This window comes from Xenopus laevis, chromosome 8S, assembly GCF_017654675.1.
Source record: "Xenopus laevis strain J_2021 chromosome 8S, Xenopus_laevis_v10.1, whole genome shotgun sequence".
Classification (NCBI taxonomy): Eukaryota; Metazoa; Chordata; class Amphibia; order Anura; family Pipidae; genus Xenopus; species Xenopus laevis.
In genome coordinates, this window is record NC_054386.1 from 73470989 (window position 1) to 73482770 (window position 11782).

At 36.5% G+C, this 11782-nt stretch overlaps 1 protein-coding gene across 1 annotated transcript; it reads right to left on the reverse strand.

Annotated features, from left to right (window-relative positions):
- Nucleotides 1-660: 660 nt before the first annotated feature.
- Nucleotides 661-11429, reverse strand: tbx22.S (T-box 22 S homeolog). The gene is made up of 8 exons (XM_018233070.2): nucleotides 10830-11429; nucleotides 10075-10228; nucleotides 8360-8461; nucleotides 6151-6325; nucleotides 4610-4774; nucleotides 2749-2813; nucleotides 2526-2611; nucleotides 661-1390 (listed from the first exon to the last, which is right to left on the reverse strand). The coding sequence occupies exons 1-8, from the start codon at nucleotides 10999-11001 to the stop codon at nucleotides 798-800; spliced, it is 1512 nt and encodes a 503-aa protein (XP_018088559.1). The 5' UTR covers nucleotides 11002-11429; the 3' UTR covers nucleotides 661-797.
- Between the last annotated feature and the right edge of the window lie 353 nt (nucleotides 11430-11782).

The following is an 11782-nucleotide window of genomic DNA, read 5'->3' on the forward strand; positions in this document are numbered from 1 at the left end:
TATGCAGTGAAATTCTGCCATCATTTATTGCTGTAGATAGGAATTGTCAGACGGTCCCTAACTGCTGAGCAGAGAAACAATCATACTTATGAACAGCAGGGGGAGCCCTCGCCTTACTTACCAGCCATGCAGAATTCAAGCAGCTTTGTTTCTGACGATCCCTAAGCAGCCCAGACCAAACTGAGCATGTGCACTTAGTCTTAGTCTTGCAAAGATGTTTAACAAAGTTACAAGATGGTGACCCCCTGTGGCCAACTTTGAAAGCATAAATCATTTGTTTGATTAGGCTTGTGGTGCAGTAAGTTCATGTTTATATTTAGTATACAAAATACAGCATTTCTAGCCTTATTCTATTTTAGACTTTCCTTGTCCTTTAATGTTAACCTAGATAGCTGTAATAAAACGCATCCCTTAGCAACAAACCTACTTGACAAAAACCTTAACCATCCAAGCTATTTTTTTTAAAGATATACTTTAAAGTATAACAGCCTTACTGTAAGATATTGTGGAAGTTCTTATATTGTTCAGCCTATAATAAAATATCCTGTATGAATATAAAAGATTGTATTACAGTACAGGATGACCCAATGCCTCAGAGAGACAGCTTTTAAATATTGTTTTCATGTAGAGCAATACAAAAGAATGAATCTGATTCTCATGTTGATCATTTAAGACATAGGTGCAAGTATTTATTCCACTAATAAACCAGAAAGTATCATTGTCAATGTCCTTGGTATTGATGTTTCAACTTAAATAACTGCCTATATGTAAGTATTGTCCAGTTGTAAAGAGTCACACTACAAGCAATGATGAAGTGACGGTTGCCAATGAAAGTTACTGCATCTGACATCTTTGAAGGAACTTGGAAAACTGTCAGTCATTCTTAAATGGTTTGCTGCTGTGATCAAGTGAGGTGGTACTGGAAAGTTGTACCCATAAAAGCCGTACGGAGGATGTAAACTGCAATTAAGTGTTTCCTGTGAAATAGAACCTGAGGGCAAAATGCTTCCAGGTGTAGGTAATCCATACAACATTTGATTGGCAGCAGAGGGGGTTTGGAGACACGGCCCCTTAAATGTTTCAAGTTTGTTGGGTTTGGAGATGCCAAAGGGTGAAAACAATGGAACATCCACCATTACTGATGGAACATGTGAGCTTGGACTTCCAAGTTTATCCTGGTTGGCAAATAATAAAGCTCGCTGTCTCAGAATGTTTGTAGGGCAAATCTTATAGCACAGGGGCATATTGATATTGTGCAGACAGTTTTCAGAGCAGGTGAGTCCATGGTTACTAGTAGGCAGGTGAAATGATGGAGGCGAGCAGGAAGGAGACAGCAAAGGTGATGGAGCTCCCCCGCTGGAAGTGATAGGTGAAGAACCGGAGCTGCCTCCTGCAAATCAAATACAAATATGAAATGTCTAGTATTGTGTCAACATTTATTTACTTTATTTTAGAAAAAATTTGGAAGAAAAAAATTCTAAAGCAGAATTGATTAATGACAGAATTACTTTAAAATTACTGAAATAGCACTTAAAACTTTATGCTGATGCAGATAGCACATCATTGATCAATGGTTTGGAGGTGGCTCCACATCCCTTCCTGTGCTAGGTCAATTGCTTATAAAAACGACCTGGTTTTGAACAGCAAGGTTTTATGCACAATGCACTGCCAGCACCAGGTGACTAAACTAAAACTAGTACTACAGGTACGATATCTGTTATGCAAAAACTCATCATCAGAAAGCTACAAAATATGGGAATTCCATTTTGCATACAGCCCTATTTAAACAAGCAATTCTTCATTTGTTATGCATTTGCTTTTCCTCTGTAATAAAACCACTAGATTGTTCTTGACGGTAACTCAACTAGCATTAATCCATTTTGATGGAAAATAATATTGTATACAATGCTCCAAATTACAGAAAGACCCCATGTCCAGAAAACTCCATATCCCAGATAGAGCTCATACCTGTAGTAAAATGTCATTCATTAGCTGTTGGAAACCCATTCTGCCATTTGATTTATACTGTAGATCTCTCAGCTTTGCAAACAGCAATTGTTTAGATAATTATTTTGCCATTTGTCAGCCTGGAATTTAAACTGTAACCTGCATCTGAATGTGAATGTAAGTGCATCTCCTCCCCAAAAATGGTAAACTTTCACTGCTCCGCGTATTCAAAATATACATATATGTTCATATCCATGATTGTTCCAGTATGTCTTACTCTCATACAAGAGACAAAATTACCTTGGCCCTGTGTCTTATTAAAATCAAGTAAAAATGCCATCAATGAGGCGTGATTTGATTTATTGTGCAATTCACACAACTTTGTTTAAATCCCTAAACACTATTTGTACAGGCCACATATCTGTCTCACAAAGAGAGCTTTAACGTGTAACACAAACCCCAGGAAGAATGTAACACCTGTACATGCTCCTAATACACTGCCATAAACAGGCTGATTCATGGCTGCCTCTATCTCTTATAATCCCACACTTTTTCCTCCCAGCTATAAATTCACTTACCAGGTGTCTCAGCTCCAAAGCCTTTAAAGTCCAGCGTAATAGGTGGTCTCCATGGGTAGGTTTCTAGAAGACCATCCAATACACCCCTAAAATAGAAATTGAATGTGAGCACTAACATAACTCAGTGAATAGTGTCAGGCAGTGACATACATGACGCCTAAGAGGTAGGTCATCAGTACAGAGAAATACATGAATCCAGCAGTGCTTGTACATGTTTAGCTACCTGTTCCTTCCAGGATCTCTGAATCCTTTAGCAAAGGGATTTCTGTCGATTTTCAGTTTTGTTATCTGCAAATAATAATAGAAAATAGAGAATAAATGTAGTATATATATATATATATATATATATATATATATATATATATATATATATATATATATATATATATGATACACCATCACCAAGCAACAATAAATATTCACCGAAGAACATATATATATATATATATATATATATATATATATATATATATATATATATATACATACAGGTATGGGATTTGGACACCCGTTATCCAGAAAGCGCCGCATTACGGAATGGCCATCTCCCATACACTCCGTTATAATGAAATAATCCAAATTTTAAAAATGATTTCCTTTTTCTCTGTAATAATAAAAAAGTACCTTGTACTTGATCCCAACTAAGATATAACTCATCCTTAATGCAAGCAATACCAGCCTATTGTGTTTATTTAATGTTTACATGATTTTCTAGTAGACTTAAGGTATGAAGATTCAAATTACGGAAAGATCCCTTATCCAGAAAACCCCAGATCCCGAGCATTCTGGATAATGTGTATATATATATATATATATATATATATATATATATATATATATATATATATATATATATAACCACACTCACAGGTCTTTTGTAATAAATTCAGTGGTTTATTTCAACGCTTCGGCTCCTAAACTTGAGCCGTCTTCAGGAAGTTTAGGAGCCAAAACGTTGAAATAAACAACAATTTTTCACGAAAGACCTGTGAGTGCAATTCCTTCCTTTTTTGTGCCTTTACATTACTTGAATGATTGGGCCAAATACCGAACTGAAATAAAAACCCAAATTTACATATGTAAATTAGGGAAACAAGGGGGAAAGAGAACCACTGCGTACACAATTAAAAAATTTCAACTTCCTTGTTTGTGTGATGAAAAGTCATGTGATTTTTTAGATTAGGTTTGGCCATGCACTTGTTGTTGGCACTATATATAAAGCCTTCAAAGTGGACCAGCACTCCAGAGATTTTTTCAATCAAATATTTTTATTCAAGCATCACTCGTGTTTATTATTATTATTATTATTATAATATTGTAATATTATTATTATAATATTTCGGGGCCTTTATCATCCTTGGGCCAAAACATTGGATACACTAGTGATGCTTGAATAAAAATATTGGATTGAAAAAAACTCTGGAGTGCTGGTCCACTTTGAAGGCTGTACAATATACTTGACCGACGCACCCTGCATAAATCGTGGGAGGAAGAGTGCGGGTACTTTCAGAGCAATTATATATTTTTCTCTGTAAATTGGATCTCCATACCATAAGTTAATTAAATCCAATAAGATTGTTTTGCCACCGTTATGGATTAATTATATATAGCCTACAGTATCTATAGTACATGGAAATTTTTTATTATTACATAGAGAAAGGGAACTTTTAAAAATTATTTTATTAAAATGGAGTCTGTGGGAGATGGCCTTCCCATAATTCTGGATAACAGGTTTCTGGAAAACAGATCCCATACATATATATATATATATATATATATATATATATATATATATATATATATATATATATATATATAGATATATAGATATATATATATATAATTATATATATATATATATATATATAATTATATATATATATATATATATAATTATATATATATATATATATATATATATATATATATATATATATATATATATATATATATATATATATATATATATATATATATATATTTATATTACTTCTGGAGATGATTTAAAGTGCTACACAAGCAGTAGTTTTTGCCCTTGGTTAGTGAATTGGAAGTTGGACGGCTCTGTGCAGAACATTACTCACTTGCTGGTTTTGGTAAGCTGTAACTGTTGTGAATTCTGTTTCTTTGAATGAGAATGTTTTAACCCCCTCAGCCGGCAAAGACTGTATCTGAGACAAGTCAAATCTGGAGTCCTGGACAATAATATGCACACGAGGCTTGTACTTGTGCATTGACTGTAAAATAATCTGTAAAAAAAAAAAAACTTTAATATGCGCCACGTCAGCTAAATCTCCTTCTCAATCCTTCTGAGGATCCCATAGTCGTGCAGCTCCATGGAGGTTTTCAGAGGGTACAAGTGCAGTGGGCGATTGCTTGAAAATACCCTTATTATTATTATTATTATTTTTCTTATTACTATTAATAACAAGTATTAACAAGTGGCAACATATTTTTCAGGGCTGTACAATGAATTATTGTGCACCATAAGCAGATTTAACATTTAATAAAAGTGTACCGCTGCTATAAATGATTTCTAGGAGCAAAATCAAATGACTACAGGATTATACATATTAATTACTAATAAGGCAGGCAAGTGTGAGGATTATCATTCAAACTGTTCAGTGCTTCCTACCAAATGAGCTCATTCTATCTGCACATAAAGCAAGGAATACTATAAGAACATCTTTAAAGCAGCAGTAACTTTCCTGTGCACATTCATTACAGATTTGCTGTTGTTTTGAATTATTTCAAATGTGTTTGTGATTAAAAGCAGCATTTGTCTGTCCGTTTCTGCACTGCTGGTTCTCTCTCCAGGAACAATGTAGCAAAACTGTGGCTTGATGCGTCTTCATCAAAGGTCTGTTAATCAACTGGCTTCTGCTACATTGTTTCAAAAGTCAGAACGACAGATACTGCTTTTAACAGCAAATATACTTACTAATAACTTTAAAACCACTGCAATGTTTTGGAAATTATTGGAAAGCTGTTTAGAACTGCAATTTCTTTCACTGGACAAAATTATATTTTTAGGTTTACTTCCCCTTTTAAAAAAAATCAACTCGGCATTCAATAGCTGCATTCAGTATTATACTTAACTTTATATTGAAAATGACATCTAAAGCTTTGCTGTATGTTCAGTGGAGAATGTGAAAGGTCAGAATAATTAGCAACAAACAATAAAATACTTTGCTGTTTCCCCATAAATAATAACATAATGGGCTGAGAAAATGGGACTTGCATCAAGTTCATCCCAATCCCTATATAGTTCCTAACTGATCTAGTTTCTGTAAATATTATAAAATAAAATATTCTATTCTAATACAAGGGACATTTTTCTAACAAAACTGATACAGATGACAATTAATTTCACAGCGTGGGTGACTGTCCAGCCTGATTTATATCTCATAAACACATGTGAACTGAAGGCAAAAATTGAATGGAACAGAAATGGGCAGAACACATCTGAACACTGTCAACAGGTATAATACAAATGGATCATAACACAGTCTATATGGGCAGCATAAGTGATATTTAGGACACAGTATTACGTTGCTACACAACGGACAAGTGCCCTCCTTACATGTATGTATATATATATAAAGCTCGGAGAATGCACACCTACATGTCCTTTGTCGTCCATCTCATTGTTGGTGAGTTTAATCCTGTCAAAGTTTATGATTTGCCTCATCCAGGTCTCTCCAGAACAAGGTGAATCTGGGTGAATGTACAGTCTTGGGGTAATACAGGAATGGTCTGTGCTCCCTGCAACCATCCACTGAGAGCTGTGATAGACATACCTGCAACAGAAGCAGGGTCAGAGGCTTGGTGAGCTGCCGCTGTGCTGGCACAGAGTAAGAAATCTACAGAAAGAAAACCTACTAAAAAGACAAAAATAAATTCAACCCACATACCCACGCAATGTCATCTATTGGGCCTGCTCAGCCTCATGTGTGTGACACGTGGCTCAGTTACATGGCAGTTGCCCCAAAGACTAGCAACTTTGCAAATAGGCAAGCTGCTTCTATCCAACACACAATCGATACAATAGATATATACAATAGAGGGATATTGAGTTTGGCTAAACAGAACTGCTGAAGTTAAAGGGCACAATATTCTCTCAGGGTGGGACAGATATATATATATCCTAGATACTACAGTTTATACAGCAGGCAGTTATCTCATACACTCAAATACACTTCCAAAATATGTTTATTTATCCAAGTGAAGAAAACAAGTTAAATATATAAACAGAGAGGCAGATACAATTTAAGATATCAGCATACAGAAAAAGATAGATCGACGATAGATATAAGATAGATAGATAGATAGATAGATAGATAGATAGATAGATAGATAGATAGATGATAGATAGATAGATAGATAGATGATAGATAGATAGATAGATAGATAGATAGATAGATAGATAGATAGATAGATAATTGATAGATTGATAGATAGACAGACAGACAGACAGATAGAAAAATAGATAGATGATTGATAGATAATTAGATAGATAGATAGATAGATAGATAGATAGATAGATAGATAGATAGATAGAAAAATATAGACAGACAGACAGACAGATAGATAATAGATAGATAGATAGATAGATAGATAGATAGATAGATAGATAGATAGATAGATAGATAGATAGATAGATAGATAGATAATTGATAGATTGATAGATAGACAGACAGACAGAAAAATAGATAGATGATTGATAGATAATTAGATAGATAGATAGAAAAATATAGACAGATAGACAGACAGGCAGACAGACAGATAGATAGATAGATAGATAGAAATATATTACAGAGAGAGAGAGAGAGAGAGAGAGAGAGAGAGAGAGAGAGAGAGAGAGAGAGAGAGAGAGAAAGAGAATTCAATAGATAGATAGACAGACAGACAGACAGACAGACAGATAGATAGATTTTATTATTAACATGTATTTATATAGCGCCAACATATTGCGTAGCACTGTAAAGTAAATGTGATTATACAACTACATCACATGAATTACATACATAGAATATATGGAGTAACAAACATCACAATCAATACAGGTACAAAAAGGTGAGGAAGGCCCTATGCAATAGATGATATATATATAGAGAGAGAGAGAGAGAGAGAGAGAGACATAGATAGATGGATAGATAGATAGATAGATAGATAGATAGATAGATAGATAGATAGATAGATAGATAGATAGATAGATAGATAGATAGATAGATTGATAGACAGACAGACAGACAGACAGACAGATAGAAAAATAGATAGATGATTGATAGATAATTAGATAGATAGATAGATAGATAGATAGATAGATAGATAGATAGATAGATAGAAAAGATAGACAGACAGATAGATAGATAGATAGATAGATAGATAGATAGATAGATAGATAGATAGATAGATAGATAGATAGATAGATAGATAGTTGATAGATTGATAGATAGACAGACAGACAGACAGACAGATAGAAAAATAGATAGATGATTGATAGATAATTAGATAGATAGATAGAAAAGATAGACAGACAGATAGATAGATAGATAGATAGATAGATAGATAGATAGATAGATAGATAGATAGATAGATAGATAGATAGATGATAGATAGATAGATAGATAGATAGATAGATAGATAGATACTAGAAGAATAGATAGAAAAATAGATAGATGGATGATATGTTGGACACTGATGGTACAAGTCCCCGAACACGGTATTTTTGTTTCCCTTTCCCCCATAAGGAGAACATAAGACAGAACGCTTTATTTCATGTTGTTCAAGAGAGAGCGTTATAGTGAGTGTAAGAGTTGTACGAGGAATACCTGTATCTTTTGGAGTCCACAGGGGTGACGTCCATGGCGATATAATATTGCTTGGAAGGGTCGAGGCCTTTGACTTTAATCCGCACAGAAGGGAACATTCTCCTGCAGGACAGACAGAAGGTGGGACACTGATTTTAGGGAGCGGGAGATAATGAGCCGCTGGAGCAGGGGAAGCCGCTACATCACAGGCCGCCATCTCACCGCTCACATGTTACTATAGAGCTGCTGCTGCTGCTTCCCCCGGGCAGGAATTGTTTAATTTCATTAATCTGATCATGACTGGCACCTTCTCATTTGTATACATCATATACACACACCCTGCCCACACTCACACACTTCCATACAACTCTATGTCCCCGCTGGTTCAGTCCTATCGCAGCCGCTAATTCCCTGTCAGACGCGCAAGTTCCGCGCACATGTAGCGCAAGTGTGTTTGTTACTGAGGAGACACCTTTCCGCTTAAATGGATTGGAAACTGGCGCTGAACAATGTATTTCAATGTCAGAGATTAGAGAACATTTCCATGTATTGCTCGTGCCAGATGTCTCCCTGTCTCTAGCTCTTCTCTTCCCCTCTCCTATTTCTTTATTTCACTGTGTATTTTCTATTTCTTTCTCTCACTCTGTCTTTTACCTTTCTTCTTCTTCCTACTATATTTGTCTCTTTTTCGTTTCCCCTTTATTTCTCTCAATAGTTATTCTCTACATTTCTTATTTCGACATCTTAGCTTTAGAAACTATTCCTTTCTCTCTCTCATTTTCTCTCTCCATGTTTAAAGGGGTTGTTCACCGTTAAATGATTTAGAGAGTGATATTCTAAGACAATTTGCAGTGGGTTTTCATATTTTTATTATTTGTTGTTTTTGAGTTATTTCGCTTTTTATTCATCAGCTCTCCAGTTTGCAAATTCAGCAATCTGGCTGCTAGGGTCCGAATTCCCCTAGATTCCATGCATGGGATAAAAAAACTGCAATTTGAATAGTAGAGGGTTCGAAATAGAAAGATGCATAATAAAAAGTAGTAACAACAATGCATTTGTAGATTTACACAGCATTTATTTTTTAGATGGGGGTCAGCAACCCCCTTTTGAAAGCTGGAAAGAGTCAGAAGAATAAGACAAATAATTCAAAAACTATAAAAAAAATAAAGGCCAATAGAAAAGTTGCTTAGAACTAGCCATTCTATAACATATGTTACTTAAAGGTGAACCACCCCTTTAATTTCTTTATTTTGGCTTTAGCTAATCTTCTCTCTCTCTCTCTCTCTCTCTCTCTCTCTATTTATCTCTCTCTCTCTCTCTCTCTCTCTCTCTCTCTCTCTCTCTCTCTCTCTCTATCTATTATCTATCTATCTATCTATCTATTATCTATTATCTATCTATCTATCTATCTATCTATCTATCTATCTATCTATCTATCTATCTATCTATCGTCTATCCTTTTATCTATGTCTATCTATTTATCTGCCTATCTTTCTCCCTCTCTACCCTCAATATCTCTGCCATCTTCCAGAGACCTAGTAAGTAAGTAAAAGTGGCTGTGGTTAGATGGGATTGTGTGGAACACAGAGACCCCATGTTGGAGAATACCCAATGAGATAGTAAAATCCTATTCAAGATACTGTAGGTGGATTGTGCCTTCTCCATTAAGATCCGCTGCCCATGAATCGCGCTGTGTCGCAAAGTTTGAGGCGTTGGATGGAGCAGATCGGTGGTACCTTCCCGCTTTAGTGATGATCATCTCGGTGCCAATGTCATGGAATCTCCGCCATAGTTCCGAGCCCTGCAGCTCCACCTGTACTGGCTCCTGCTCGTGATCATATTGCGGCTCAGTGTCCGGAGAGGGAACCCCAATAGTTTGTGCTTTCTGGGCTGTGGGGACACATTGTTATAAGGAGTTAGTCTGGTTAATGTCACTGGCACTGGCGTCTCTGAAACTGACACTGAAACTGCCCCCAACTACCTGCTCCAATTGAGTAAGAAAACATCTTAAAAAACCCCTAGTGGGAAAATAAAAAGACTTGTGTAAGGGGGACAAGTGGAGAGTGGATAGAGAATAAACATATTGCTGGTTACATTTATTGGGCGTCTTTATTTGGCTGACTGAGATCAAACACCCTATTGTACCACTGTCACATAACTCATGAGCTGAGATGTATTGCCCCGCATATATTAACATACACCCCCCTATATATCCCCCTCCTGATATTTGCCGCTATCACCTCTTTTTGCAGCAGCGGCAAAGCGATTCCAGACTGAGCGTTTTGAGGAAATGAATAGCTGGGACGTTGCTTTACAATAAACGGAGTCTTATTATCTGGGTTGTTGTCAAGCTTTCACTGGGCAACTTTATAAAGGGGGATTTTGGGTGGGGGCCATTGGGATGTATAAATCCACTGATCTCTGTTAATGATAAATCCTCTATGTGATAAATCCTCTTTTAGATATTGGGCTGCAGATCCCCCAGACTAACCAGTGTTCTCCCGCCTTGGGGCCCCTGTTGTCCCCTCTGTGTCCTTGTCTCCGCTGTTGTCCCGGGCCCCCGCTTGCTGCATCTCTTCCTTATTCTCCAGTAGTTTCCTCTTCATTGATCTGCCCACTAGTGATTCCACAGAGAAGGCGTGAGCTTTGGAGCTCAGAGCCATCGTGGGGCCAATTGTGGCAAAAGACGGTTAAAGCTCCAGGATCGCTGCGATTTCCTCCAGGGGTGAGCAACAAAGTCGATAATGTTTCAGTGACAGGTCCCGATGTAGGAGTGAGTGCAACCCTCCCCAATTCCTCTCCTATGGGCTGCCCCGGACAGGCGGGGGGCGGAGACTCAGGCACCTCCAGGGGTGAAACTACTATTGGGGACAGGGGTGCGGCGGCATTTGTCCTTGGTGTCCCTCAAACAGGACCGGCACAAGTACCGGGAACAACCAGGGGGAAACAAACAGCCTTTATCCTCTGTACCATTGTTGTGCAAAACTCACAAGTACTGCTGCTGCTCACAAGCACAATGATTGGATGCGAGCTGGGCATCTGCATGTGACTGGAGGGGAAAGGGTTAATATAGAGGGGATTATACACGAAAGCACTGCTTGTTCCTCTCTCTCTATATTATATATTATATATACAGTAATTAGGCAGACATACAGCCACACTCAGACGTATGAATCAATTAGAAGTATAAATATATATAAAGATGTAAATAGATACAGAGATAGAGAGACGGACATTCCATGAATATAATAAATAGAATAAGTATTTCATTTATCCACAGCGAACATAGCGAACTGATCTGTGTTTTAATAAAATAAATAAATAAATAAATAATTGAATAATAAATAAATTGAATAAATAATTGAATAATAATAATAATATATATATATATACAGGTCCACCCCAACAGGTTGGAGAGGAAAGGATATAATAATGTGTTAGTGC

Bases quoted from the DNA above. Each gene is read 5' to 3' on its own strand.
- tbx22.S (XM_018233070.2), bottom strand. From the start codon at position 11,001: ATGGCTCTGAGCTCCAAAGCTCACGCCTTCTCTGTGGAATCACTAGTG. The intron at 6,326-8,359 runs GTATTCCTCGTA...CTTCTGTTGCAG, and splicing joins GTGGACTCCAAAAGATACAG to GTATGTCTATCACAGCTCTC. The intron at 2,612-2,748 runs GTAGCTAAACAT...TTTCTATTTTAG, and splicing joins AGAGATCCTGGAAGGAACAG to GGGTGTATTGGATGGTCTTC.